The following is a 13,886-nucleotide window of genomic DNA, read 5'->3' as shown; positions in this document are numbered from 1 at the left end:
AAGAAGGTCAATCCAAGGGTTTTTCAAGTTAGCGACCTAGTCCTAAGAAAAGTTGTTGGCAACAAGAAGGATCCCAGAGAGGGCAAGCTTAGCCCAAACTGGGAAGGACCCTACAGAATTACTTCGATATTGGGCAATGGAGCATACCGGCTTGAAGATAATGAGGGCAAAGCATTGCCAAGACCCTGGAACACTTGTAATTTGAAATTTTTTTATCATTAGATGTTCCTTGTTATTTTTTGAGGACGTCATCAATAAAATCTTAGCAAAATTCTCCAAGACTTGTGAATTGATAAAAGATGCATAATGTTGTTTCTGAATAATGAGAACCCAAGTGGAACTCAGGTTCACATTGGGGGCAGAGAAAAGACAAAATTGTTTATCTTCACTTGTTGAAATTTGTAGCAATTTACAAGTTGAAGTTAAGCCGAGATTATTGTTTATCTTCACTTGTTGAAATTTGTAGCAATTTACATGTTGATGTTAAACCGAAGTAATGCTTAATGCTTGTTGAAATTTGTAGCAATTTATAAGTTGAAGTTAAGCCGAGATTATTGTTTATCTTCACTTGTTGAAATTTGTAGCAATTTACAAGTTGAAGTTAAGCCGAGAATATTGTTTATCTTCACTTGTTGAAATTTGTAGCAATTTACAAGTTGAAGTTAAACCAAAGTAATGCTTAACGCTTGTTGAAATTTGTAGTAATTTACAAGTTGAAGCTAAACCAAAATCATTGTTTGGCACTTGTTATGACTTAAGAAATGTTTACAAAATTGAAATTAAAACAGTATATGTTAATCCTTATTGAAATTTGTAAGCAATTTACAGGACAAGTACTTGCCGAGGTATATTGTCAGGTGGCATAACCGAGGTGTGTCACCCCGAGAAGATTGCACAAAGAAGGAAAGGTATGTGAAAAACATGCAGAATATTCTAAGTATAGAATCATGCAGAAGCAATGAAGAGAAGACAAGGGTGCGAACACTTAGAAAAAGAAAAGTTGCATTAGCATTCACCAAGAAAATGGCACATCGGCCATACAAAGGCTTACATTTTTCCAAAAAGATAAAGAAGAAACAAAATACAAGTAAGCAAAAGAAAAACATGACCTCTTCACTAGTTGGTTGAATTTGAAGATCAGATGTTTGTTAAGAAGACATCTCAGCAGCCTTATCCGTCGTGACCTCAGCGTCAATTTCTGCAAGAGTGTCATCAAGGTTCTGATCAGCAAGGGTGGAATCGGTTGATTCCTTCACATAAGCAGCACCTTTGTTAACCTCATCACCTTCTTCATCCTGAGTCAAGTCTAGGACTTGCTCATTCTGAAGAGGGGACTTGGCCCCATCAGCATCTTTGGATTTTCTTACCAAAGCCTCATCCTCTTCCTCATCACCATCCTCAGACTCAAATTCGCTGACATCTTGACTTGGAGGTTGAGCTAGAGGGAATGGAAGAGGAATGGCATCAGCTCTCCTCAATGGTGAGTCCTCTAGGACATTAAGTTCTTTAGAAGGGACATCCAACCAAGGGTGAAACCCTTGTTGCATGCCACCTTCACTTGTTGTTCATAGGCATCTGTAACGTCGGCCATGCCTTGGGCATACGCCTTCTCGTCGGCGTCTTTTATTTCGGCTTCTTTGGTGGCCAGTGCCTCCTGAAGCTCCTTTTCGGCTTGGACCATTTTTTCCTCGGCTTCTCTCTTCTAAGACTCAGCCACTTTCCTGATAGCCTCAGCAGCCTCAGCCTTCTCTTCGGCATTGGTCTGAGCTTTGATTGCAGCCTCGGCTTGGTCCTCTAGTTTTTTCATCTTTGATTGAAGACCTTTGTTGGTCTTTTGGAGGGAAGAGAACTCCTTCTTCATCTCGACAAGCCTCTCCCGATTCTCAAAAGACTGCATTGAGAAAGAGTGGGCATGCTGGATGGCCTGAAAGAAAACAGAGGTATTAGAGAATATTCAAAGTACGAAATGGAGAGAAAGAAAGAAGAAAATTACCAAATAGAAGACATCTACCTGAACGGAGTGCTGAAGCATTAGAGCGTAATTCTCATACTCACTGTACTGGGCGTTTCGCTCCAAATCGCCTGGTAACAGCAGAGCAGTACTGAGTGCAACGTCGACATTAATATCCTTGGCACTGTCACTTGCCATAGCAGGCTTGTCTTCCAGAGTAATTAAGGGGGCCCAGGGGGCATCGGGTTTTTTTGATCCCGAGGTTGTTGCATAAAAAGACCTTGGCTTTTTTGGTTTTTGGGATTCTGGTGGTTGAGACTCAGAGTGCCTCTTCCCAGCAGAAGGCTGAGATTTATCACTCTCAGCCAACTTTGAGATAGGCGAGGTGTCTTCAGATTCAACCTGAGCTATCTTAGCCTTTGGTTGAGCATTTTTTATTCTTTTCGGCTTCGGTGGAGGTTGGGTTTGCGCTGGTTGGTCGTCAACAGATGATGGAATGCTGGCCAGAAGATCTTTTGCAATTGGTTTTAGGCGGCCCATCTCGGCAGTAAGGACAAGTCGTCGCCGACGTTTTCGTTCGGATATTGGGACCAGGTATGGAGCTGAAGTTGATGGCTAATCAGCTGTATCGGATGTTGATCCTCGATCTGTTCGTGATGTGGATACAGTCAATGGAGTTGTAGCAGAGGGTGGAGAAAGGCTTTTCTTCTTCCTTTTGGGAACGTCGGGCAAAGTTGACTTATATGTTGGAATAAAATTGAGAAGCACAGGCGCTTTCCTTTTATGGACTGGCAAGTCCAGAAGTTTCTTCAAATCCTTGCTAGGAACAAAGGATTGGCGAAAATTTTTCGGTGGCTTACGAACAGCTGCAAGAAGAATAGACGTCAGAAACAGACAAAGTATTTAAGACTTTGAAAGAAAACAGGCAAAGCTGAATACTGGGCTCTTACCCTTGCCCTCTAAAATTGATCGAGGAAGAGGGTAGAGATGGATGTCCTCGTCTGGAGCAAACTCCCAATTTCCCGAGATAATGAAATAGTCATCTCCAGCCCCCTTGTTAGAGTCTAGGAGGTCGGCTACGATTTTGAATTCTGTAGACCTCGGCTTAAGGTAATAAATGTAGCCTTTTTCTTTCAAATTAAGGGCACACATAGTATAGCAGTACTGGATATCAGCTAGGGTGATCCTAGCATTTTCTTGTTTAGCTAAGGCTATGATGCCATTGATCACTCGGTAAGAATTGATTGCCAGTTGCATGGGGTTCAACTTATAATAGTAAAGAATCTCACGAAAAAGAATGTTGAGTAGGAGTCGGAGTCCGCACTCAGTGAAAGCTACAATGGGAAAGGGCATCGAATCATCTGTGGGCATGATGGAGTCGTCAACTCCAGCAAGCCTCAGATGGACATCGGCAGGGATAGAGAACTCTTGCCTAAAGTACTCAAGTTTGGTTGAGGTATCTACCCTATGTCTCCACATACCCATGATATCGGCCTGAATTAGAAGGGTTGGATTTCAGAGAAAAGGTGTTTTGAGAGGGTAAATAAGACCTCGGCAAAAATCTAGGTAAAGTACTAGTTTTAGTTTTTTCCTAAATTATGGGTTCTGCACAACAAATCCCAAACCTAGATCTATGAAAGCAAGGGTTGAAGGCACGGATCTGGAAGACAGAAAGGCAAAGACGTGCTTTAGAATCAAGAACAGGGATGGGATATCAGGAGCATAAAGAATACAAGAAATAAAGGGTCAAGAACAATAACAAGAGTGCAAGAAAGTGGTGAACAGTATGTATTCAAGATATGGGCAAGATCAAAACCATTTAATAAATATGTTCAGATATGTGATTCGCAAGATTTGAAACAAAAATGGCAACAAGTAATGAAGAATATCAACAAAATTGAAAACGAAAGGAACAGTAGCTTACCAGAAGAAGTAAGGCCGGAATAAGGTTCGCCGAAGTCAGACGATGGTTATAGGAGTAACAGAGTAGCGAAAGCTTCACCAGAAAGATGAATAAAGACAATTGCAGAACTTGGGACTGGAACAATGGCGTATTCAAGAGCTAGAGAGAGAAAAAGCGAAGAGAAATCGAATGCAAAAGTGAAAAAATGAAGAAAGGGGGAAAGGTTTTGTCAAAAATTTGAAACGGCGGCAAAACGGAGCATTAAATGCGCCTGGAACAACGTATACGTCAGACGACGCCCACAGACGCAAGACGGCTTGCAAGCGCGCCATGGGCACGGTCCAATGAGGTGGAGATGCGTGAATGAAACGGTTGAGTAAATGATACGTGACAGCTCACACACGTGAAAGAGTTCACTGGAATTCTTGTTCTCTGAAGAAAACATGTCGGCCTGAAATGAATGATCTCGGCTGAGGAGTTCTTGAGCCGATGTACAGGAGGAAGTACCGATATAGGTTCCATCACCTCAAAATGCCGAGGTAATAGAACCTAGGGGGCAGTTGTGGGGATATATTTTCTGAGTACCAACACGTGGCAAGGTGACGCCGATGTGTCAGTCGAGGTGCCACGTGTCCTGGTCATTATACCGAGGTTATCTTGGCGTTGCCGAGGTTATCTCCGAAGATACCGGAATCCGAGATAAACGGATAAAGGACAAGAGTCCAAGAATGAAGAGGAGACTTAGTCAAGATGAGGATAAAGCTCTTAGGGAGTTTATCTTTGTCTCTTGAGGAATCCAAAGTAAGTACTGAATTGGAGTCCATAGAAGTCAGGCTTCTATTGGGATTATGATTGAGGTAACTATAAAAAAGAGGCACCTCCGTGGGTCTAAGGTACGCAATTTATACTTTGAGCAGTGAGTTTAGCACTTGATTATCTTTGAGAGATATACTGACTTGATCGTCGGAGTGCTCCCGAGTGGAAGAACCACCGCCAGAGCCTTCTCTTTCTGTTGCAGGTTAGTTGAAGCCATCTATTCTGCCGGTGCTCTCTAGCTGATTACTAAACGGGCAGTGTGATCAGAAAATCACTCACACAGTACCATTTAAAGATTAAAGTCAAAAAGACCATTTCAGATTTTTCCGGAGCCTGGCCTTCCTATGGTTCGTAGAGAATTTCATCTAGTTTTCAGAAATGGAATAGCTTTTTTAGATTTTTAGTTAGTTGAGAAACACTCCAACGCTGTCCAGATTCGTCGACCATTATGAAAACTGGATTTTCTTACAAACCGCTCACTCTTTTTCAATGAAATCGATTTTTCTTGAAAGCTAACTCTTTAAGGAAGTTTTTGACATAAAACCGAGGTCTAGATGATTTTTCTATATGTTTCTAGAATTTTCGAAAGTTGGCTGTAAAACAGGTTTTTCATGCACAATACTCAAAATAAGAAGATTGATGAGAAAAGATGCCAACTAAGGAAAATTTTTCACTTCTTTTGTGATGAAAACATACTAAATAATGTATCAATAACTCAAATTTTTAGGGTGATGGTATGCCTTTGGAAATAATGTGAGATATAGGAAGAAAAATGTAGTTTTGCATCTATTAAGAGTAAATATGAGTAGAAGAAGGACCAAAGCCAAATTCATCAACTTTGAACCTATGAACACCATTACAACAAATCTGAAAATATGATTTTAAATCTCTAATAACATGTATTTGAAAAGGAAATAGAAGGAGAGATGGTGATGTGGCTTACTTGAGGCTTGGTTGGTTAGCTAACAAGACCTTCTCGTTCTATATATACTAAACTTGGTGCAAAAGGTCTACAGTACCAATTGGTTGGAAATAGATTGGATATTTTGGATTTACTTGGAACTTAATGGAATAGTAAATGATTAGAGCTCTTAATTATACAATTAATCATGATCTAGTTAGGCTTTGGTTAGGATTGAGCTTAGGGTGGAAGCATGGTTCCATGTTTTGGGGGTACTAGCAAACGTTTTCCCTAAATTCATGGATTTTGTTTGAAAAGCTGTATTCATTTCCCCTGGGGTAGCCGGCCATGTTGTTTGGAGGAGGGGAGGAGGGGGGGGGGGGGAAGGGGTTTGAGGGAATTATTTTATTTTTTTCTTGTGTACAGTTGTTGGAAATTTCAAAATATGGTGTATAAAATAGGTTTAAAGGTACAAGTATATATATTAGTATTAGTTTGGGGTCAATTACTAATTTAATAAAAGGCTGTGGGCTTTGGGTTTAATTTATGAATTGGAACATTTATTTAAGTGTAGAATTAAACTAAATTAGGTTTAGTGTCACGACCCCATTCCGCCCCTAATAGAATGATGCCGTGATGGCCAGTAATCCGAGATTACCGAAGGCCAACTTACGAAGATTCACACAAAGAGAGTATACATATGGGGCATACATGTGCAGAAGCATAAATTTAAAGCTAATTAGTTCATAAGAGATGTGCATAGATTAAATGGAATGACATACATCTTAACATGATTTTACAACTTGGATACAAACAACTACAACTTGAAATTACATATTGATCAAAAGGCTTCTCAAGCGAAAACATACAAAAGAAATGAACTACGAAGCTAAGAAGCATAATCTTCAAGATGAATACAAAAGCATAAAGCAAAACACATCTTCCAACAAAGCTTAGGCGACACCGCCTTTTTGCTCATCACCTACATATATATAAGGGAGAGTGGTGAGCTGAAAACTCAATGAATGATATGAGTAATAAAGGTTTGAATGAATGATATACGAGATTTTTGCCAAAAACAAAACAAGGGATGAACCAAGTCCTTCAATCAAAGTCTTTCAAAGCTTCAATGGATGTTTACTAGCATCTACATAATACAAGGGATGACATTCATTGACAAAACAAGGGAATAACCGATCCGGAATCGATTAGACAAGCCCGCCCGTCGGTGGCAAGGGAGATATCTCAAACAAGGATACTAGTAGTATTAAAGTCCCCTAGCACACAAGGACCTTTCAAGAGTGTCATCAAAACAAACATAATACTTGATACAAAAGCTAAAGGATAATCATTCATGCTTAATCAAATATTTTTCCAAAACAAAGCAAAGCTTTTATCAAAACGTTATAACATAACTTTATTAAAAATACCACTCACAATAGCTCTTCAGATGTAAGGCAAAGATCCAAGACCTACAATCACATAGTAATTCCATTGAATGCACTTCAAGAAGGTAAGAAGAGATGGTCAAAGATGGTTATGAAAACACTCTCAAAACAAGCTTCAAATGAGTAAAATAGGTCCTGACATTTCTTTCCAAAACCAAGTCAAAACAAAGCAAAACAGGTGCTGGGAGTTAAATCAATGTTTTTCTTCTTGGAAAAGCATGTTGGGTACAAACCAAGTCTCGGAATGGATGCACAAAGATGAGCTGGGCCAAAATGGCCTAGCTGGGTGAACTCAAGAGGTCTTGGCTGAGGTGTGGTCTCCTTGGCCGAGATGTGGGCTGCCCGCCCGAGATGTTACAAGGTGTCGGCAAAGGTGTACAGTGGTCGGCCTAGGTGTGCATGCAAGATAGACCAAGGTACAAGTGATCATGCAAGGTAAGCCAAGGTGAGATGCAATGCTTGGCCTAGGTGTGAGGTTTAGACAAGAGTGGGTCTCAGTGACCACGCTTAGGAAAGTGAAGTCTGGAAATCTGGGTTTCCTCTTGAAGAACATGAAGCACATGAGCATGAAGAACATGAATCATGATTTCTTATTCAAAATCTATGATTTCACTATATGAGTTCAAAAACATGGACTTGGGTACCCATACTGGAAGATTTCAAGAAAACAAACACAAAAATATAGAACTTGATACAAACTTTTGGATCAAAACATGATTTTTCTTCAAGAATACAAGAACATCACTTTCTCTTTCTACAACAAAACTTTATTGATTCTACAACAAAACTTTAAATCAATACATGGCTCATGAATCATGCAAGATTATGCAATGTGATCAGATTAACATAAAGAACAACAAGAGTAGATCAAGAATCTAACCTCAAAACACAAATCCAATGGTTCGAACACTAATAATCAAGTTTGGTAAACCTAGCTCCCTCCAAGAACTTCTTCTCCCTAGAGTTTCTCTCCCTTCTTAAACAAAGATATGGCAAATGATAGGGGTTTCTCAACAGCTAACTGACTAATACCTACTACTGGGACACGTGGCATCACCAGGTCAAGTCTCCTCAAAGGTGCTAGAATGAAAAGACAAGAGTAGGTCAAAGTGTATACAACAAGTAAGATGGCACGGGCATTTTGACAAGGCAAGGATCCTAGATCAAAACTTAGGCTTCGGACAAGTAAGGTTTCCGTGATCTCGGCAAGGAGGAGTAACATTTGGCCTAGGTGTGACGCACCTTGGCCTAGGTTGTATAGGTCAAGAAACAAGATTGCTAGGTGTTGGTTAAGGTGCACAACAAGGATGAAAGGTTCAAGGATCAAATATCTCCAATGCCTAGATGATACACATCTCGGCCAAGATGCCAGGGTGAAGGTGGAGGTCAACCAAGATGGTTCCAAGATGATCCTAGGTATTGACGCTCAACGGCCTAGGTGTAAGAGGTTCAAAGGTGTGACCTAGGTATGAGGTAATAAAGGTAGATAGCCTAGGTTCAACACACAAAGCTAGAAATAGAGCATGAATCTTATCCTTAGACAAAACACAACAACACAAAACAAGACAGGGACCTTTACTTAGGCAAAGCAAATCAAAGTTTGCAGATGCAAGCTTAACAAGACAAAATCATGTAAATTCTCATGAATATGACTAAGGTAAAATAAGGATTGTTGCAGTTAGAGAAACTAATTCGGTTTAGATTTATTGTTTCAAATAAAAAGGCTATCAACTGACGAACATAATGAAAATCGAAAAGTGGTAATTCCATATTTAGGTAGTCAATTAATCAATATTTATAAATGATTTTTAAGTTACCGAAATCGATTAGGGTTTGCGAATTTTCGGTTGGCGCATATATTTTGATCATAGGGTTAAAATTGCAATTAATTAAGAAATTGAGGGACTTCAAAGAAATAATTTAGAAGGGACTTTTCAGAAAAAAAAAATTTCAGGGGCCTCACAATTGTTCCTCTGGCAAAGCCGTCGGGGTTGTGTTCCGAGGTCTCCACTAGAGTCTCCCTATTGCTACCTTGAGATGTCGCTGTCCCAGTTTTGATGTTCTTTTTTGGTGCCATGTGAAGTGAGCACTACTCATCCCCAGTGGAGTATAATGTGGGTCAGAGGGGTGGTTGGAGATAGTTTGGAAAGATGGCGGGCACTTCAATGGATTGAGATCACCGGAGGTGGAGAGGAGGAGGTCAAAGCAAGCTTGGAGAGGGAGAGGTTGGCAGTGATGGACGTTGAACACTAATGTAGAATGTGAGAGGGAGTGTTTAAGCGTGAGACTTAGTGTGTTAGAATTATGGAGTATTGTTGTGGTGAAGTGAAGTTTCTTGCTACATATATGATACGTTATATAGGCCGCAAGAGTATTAGGGCCCAAGCAACCTGTTGAACAGGTGCCTCGTTCTCCCCAACTCTGCCAGAAGTGATATAAGCCCTTTTGTAGTCTGTAACTTGACGGCAGGCGGAGAGCAACATTTCATGGCAGGCAGAAAGTAACGTTTTGTATATGCATCGGGTGACATGAATGTAAAGTTGTTATTGCCTCTTCTCCAAGCTTGGCCGAGATGGAGTTAGCAAGAAGATCACCATCTCGGCGATCCCATGACCTCAACCACTAGTCTAATATCCTCTGATGATCCCAAGCAATAGTGCCTGGGCCCTGCTCCCAGCCTAGGAAACCAAGTAGGTGAATGAGCTAGGGCCCACCTCAGTGTTTGGGAGAGCAAGGGGCTCGCTTCCATGTGACCAAGGAGGAGAATGGGCCACGAGCCTATCTCAATGTTTAGGAGAGCCAGGGCATATCAATTCGGGTCTAAGTGAATCGGGGCTGATTATATTGTTGTTTGGTCTTGGAGTGAGGCATGAAGGACCATGGGCCCTGCGGGGCCATGGTGCTGCTTGTTGCAAAGTTCTTCATATTTGGACATATTTGAGCTTGTATGTATGCTCCCGCTTAGGCTAAGCATATAGTCCTAGTTTTGCATGGTGCTTGGCACACAGCACCTGTAGGGATCGCCATGTATCAAACATGTGATATGCCCACGTGGTGTCTTATTGGTCTGCCACGCGGGTGGAGTTTTGGTGATGTGGCACTTGTAGGCCTTGCCATGTACTTTATATAAGTACCCAAAAATGGTAAGACTTGAATTTGGGTATCACGCGCAGTAAGAGAGGGTTTCGCGTCTCATCAACTTTTTAATTGGGAATTCTAGTCCTTTTTTTTTTCTTTATTTCCTTCTCTCTTCTATGAGCAGTTATTTAGTGTTACTTATTTCACTGATGTGACAATGCCACAATTAGATGCTGACTGTCCATTTGTGTGGCCTTCAAATTGAAATAAGAACATTAATTAGGTAGTGTTGAAGTAATAATTAACTTTTTTTTATAAGATAATCGGAGACCTAGGAGTCTCCACAAGTCTTTGATGGATATAATTTGTGAATATTTCTTTGTTGAATCAGGTTGTAAATCATGGAGTGAGCATTTCATTGTTAGAGGAATTCAAGAGGGAAGTTGTATATTTTTTCAAGCTTTCTTTGGAAGACAAAAAGAAATTATGGCAACAGCCAGACAACCATGAAGGTTTTGGGCAGCTCTTTGTGGTATCAGAGGAGCAAAAGCTCGACTGGAGTGACATGTTCTACATTACCACTCTTCCAACAAGTCTAAGGCGGACTCAATTATTTGACCTTCTACCTCCAAAACTCAGGTTTCTCTCTCTCTCTCTCTCTCTCTCATTGCAAAAGGCCTTGGTCAAATATGTATTTAAATATCACAATGAAGTGAAAAATGTGGAATCAACTGTACCATTTTATGAAAAATTAATAAAAAAAGAAAATCATGGCAACATATTCATCATCACTTTTTACTCTTTGTTTTTTCTTTGTCCATGGTAGAAATATTATATAGGATGAATGACCAGGCAAAACTATCATTTAGATTGTTTCTTTAGTGTTGTACACATTTGCAGTGGTACTTTCATTTATATTGTATATGTATGAAAAATTCTATGCTAAACATCCTTTTAAACGGTGTACCCTATGCTCTAGTTATGAAGATAAGTAATTTTAGTTATAAATCATGTAGTACTTAGTTATGAGACTTTGTGGGGGTTGATTATGAGCTGCAGCATCCTTGGTTAAGAAATTTTATGGTGGTTGTCATTATAAGCAAACTGATCTTGGTTATGAGGCTTTACGGTGTTTGGTTATTAACCAAAATGATTGTTGGTTATGAAACTTTATGATGTTTTATTATAAAAAGAAGTGGTCTTTTGTGATGTTTTGGTTATGAACCAATTTGGTCTTGGTTATGAGTCAAATTGGTGGAAGTTATAAATAATTTTGACTGAAATTTTAAATGCATACCATATGCATCTGTTTTTGAGGTGTGTATAGTATAACTTCCTGTGTATGTGTATATTTATGTGTGGTAGAATGCTATGATTTTAATTCTATATTAATTGCAGGGAAACAATGGAAGCATACTCTGCAGAAGTGAAAAAGCTAGCCATGATCATCCTAAGTCAGATGGCTAAAGCTCTAAAGATGGACAATGAAGAGATGAAAGAACTATTCAGTGATGGGGTACAGTCCATGAGAATGAATTATTATCCTCCATGCCCTGAGCCTGACATGGCCATCGGCTTCACTCCTCACTCCGATGCAGTTGCTTTAACCATTCTGTATCAGCTCAATGACACCCAAGGCCTCCAAATTCGGAAAGAAGGGAAATGGGTACCCGTTAAACCATTGCAAGATGCTTTTGTTGTCAACATTGGGGACATCATGGAGGTAATTTCAAGCTTTAATTTACTCCATTCCATAGTATTGCTTGCAAAATGCTTTTGTTGTCGACATTGGGAACATCATGGAGGTTAAATGGCTTGACAATTGCATGATTGCATCAAGTTCTTCACTCATCATTATATTTGCGACCAATATTAAGAATTTTTTTGTGAGGTGGACTAGCGTAGATCATTAATTTTGAGATTTTGAAAAACTGAATCGATTCATTTGAGAGTATATCGGACGACTCTTTCATTGTCATGATTACACCCAATCAGCGTGTAGTCACTTGGGAAATTATTTTGAGTTTATATTTGCGACCAATATTAAAACATTGGTTCAATGGTAAAATCTTGGCCTAATAACCTTGAGGTTATGGGTTCAACTCACGGGGCAACCACTATGTGCACTATGCCAAAGGTTAGGCGTGTTCCCAATCTTTTCCCTCCCAAACACACATTAATGTGTACTAATTGGGTGTTGTTTTTTTTTTTTATTAGTGACCAATATTAAGAATTTTTTCGTGAGGTGGACTAGCATAGGTTATTAATTTTGAGATTTTGAAAAACAGAATCGGTTGATTTGACAGTAGATGGGATGATTCTTTCATTGTCGTGATTACACCCAATAAGCGTGCAATCACTTGGGAAATTATTTTGAGTTTATAATATGTGTATTCTGTCGACAGGGGATTCTTTGTCAACTGTTTAAGAATTTTTTAGGCTTCCAGTCAAATATCAAAATGAGACTTGTTTTACTGGGCCTTTAAATTATTGGGGTCAATGCCAAGTAAGAAATTTTTTGAGATTTTTTGGAGAGCTGCATTGGCATAGAGGCATAAAGGTTGAGCCACATCTGCAGCTCTTTCTTTCTGTCAATGCTGTCTCTCTCAATTGTATGATTATGTTTTGAGAATTTTATTTCTCGAGATTTCCACTACATTGAGTGCATTAGGACAGAGGAAAAGACAATAGAGGAGAGAGTAGAAGGCTCTCTCTCAAAATCAAGATCAAACTATTCAACTTTAGAAGGGGTTCAAAGGTTTTTTTTGAGACCTCTGACTAAATATCAAAATGATACCTTATTTTCTTATACATCAACAAATTAGGACGTCCAGCAATAATATTTTGAATTTTTTACGAAAGCCATAGGTGTCCGGTTAAATAATTGAGCTACCTCTGCATCAGACATTAGTTCATTAATTTTTTTGATATTTGATGTCAAACATTGTATACAGATTGTGAGCAATGGTGTGTATCGAAGCTTTGAGCACAGAGCAATGGTGAACTCGACAAAAGAAAGGATGTCCATTGCAACATTTTACAGCACCAATTTAGAGTCGGAGTTAGGTCCTGCGCGTAACCTTATTGGACCAAACAAGCCTGCAGTTTTCCGACGAGTCCCCTTTGACAAGTATTTCAAGGACTTCTTCGCCCGAAAACTCAAGGGTAAGTCGAACCTTGATTTCATGAAAATTGAAACTCATGAGGAAGATGGCTCAAGTTAAATTCTGGTGCAATTACCATAAACAGAAGCTCTCTCTTTTCATTCATCAAGAAGTGTAGGCTACTGCATTGTTTTTACATAATGTTTGTGTGTGTGTTTTTTTTTTCTTTTCTTTGAATTTTTTTGGGCGTTGGCATAAGCAAAGCTAATGCAGGCACAACTGCAATGAGCTGTCTATGTAGAATTACAAAAATAATAATGAAATATAATGACTCCTTGTGGTAATTTCATTTTATAATTTCAAAAAGGGTCACTCATATAATTCTCAATGAGATTTTTGTATGAAAATTCTATTTATATGCGACTGGATGGAAAGATGATAAAAGTTTATGTGGTTCGATTATATTGATCAATGTTCTAGAAAAAAAAAAAGTCATCTTCACTATTTTAACAGTGGTTATTACCTTCTATAATATAATCACCTTTTGCAAAAGATATTCGAGCTATTGAAATTTGACATTATTATATTATGTGTTAAATCTGACTCAAAATTTTAGCAAGTGTTTCTACTTTTTTTCTTTTTTCTTTTGAACACGAAAAATGATGCTTTGAGATGTTATCATTGC

At 39.2% G+C, this 13,886-nt stretch overlaps 2 protein-coding genes across 2 annotated transcripts in view; one reads left to right on the top strand and one right to left on the bottom strand.

The window, feature by feature from the left end:
• Positions 1-13,558, top strand: part of LOC114277034 (protein SRG1) — a 38,887-nt gene extending 25,329 nt beyond the window's left edge. The window contains exons 2-4 of the mRNA XM_028218851.2: positions 10,489-10,736; positions 11,496-11,820; positions 13,052-13,558. Coding sequence (XP_028074652.2) covers positions 10,489-10,736; positions 11,496-11,820; positions 13,052-13,321 — 843 coding nt within the window. The 3' untranslated portion in view covers positions 13,322-13,558. The remainder of the gene's footprint in view (positions 1-10,488; positions 10,737-11,495; positions 11,821-13,051) is intronic.
• LOC145798718 (uncharacterized) lies at positions 1,454-4,054 on the bottom strand. Its single transcript, XM_082887447.1, has 2 exons — positions 2,012-4,054; positions 1,454-1,924 (listed from the first exon to the last, which is right to left on the bottom strand). The coding sequence occupies exons 1-2, from the start codon at positions 2,489-2,491 to the stop codon at positions 1,703-1,705; spliced, it is 702 nt and encodes a 233-aa protein (XP_082743573.1). The 5' UTR covers positions 2,492-4,054; the 3' UTR covers positions 1,454-1,702.
• Positions 13,559-13,886: the final 328 nt, after the last annotated feature.

This window comes from Camellia sinensis, chromosome 9 (assembly GCF_055761805.1).
Source record: "Camellia sinensis isolate YWXY chromosome 9, ASM5576180v1, whole genome shotgun sequence".
In the NCBI taxonomy this organism is placed as follows: domain Eukaryota; kingdom Viridiplantae; phylum Streptophyta; class Magnoliopsida; order Ericales; family Theaceae; genus Camellia; species Camellia sinensis.
The sequence above is the reverse complement of the archived record's forward strand: the minus strand, read 5'-3'. Positions and strand labels throughout refer to the sequence as shown.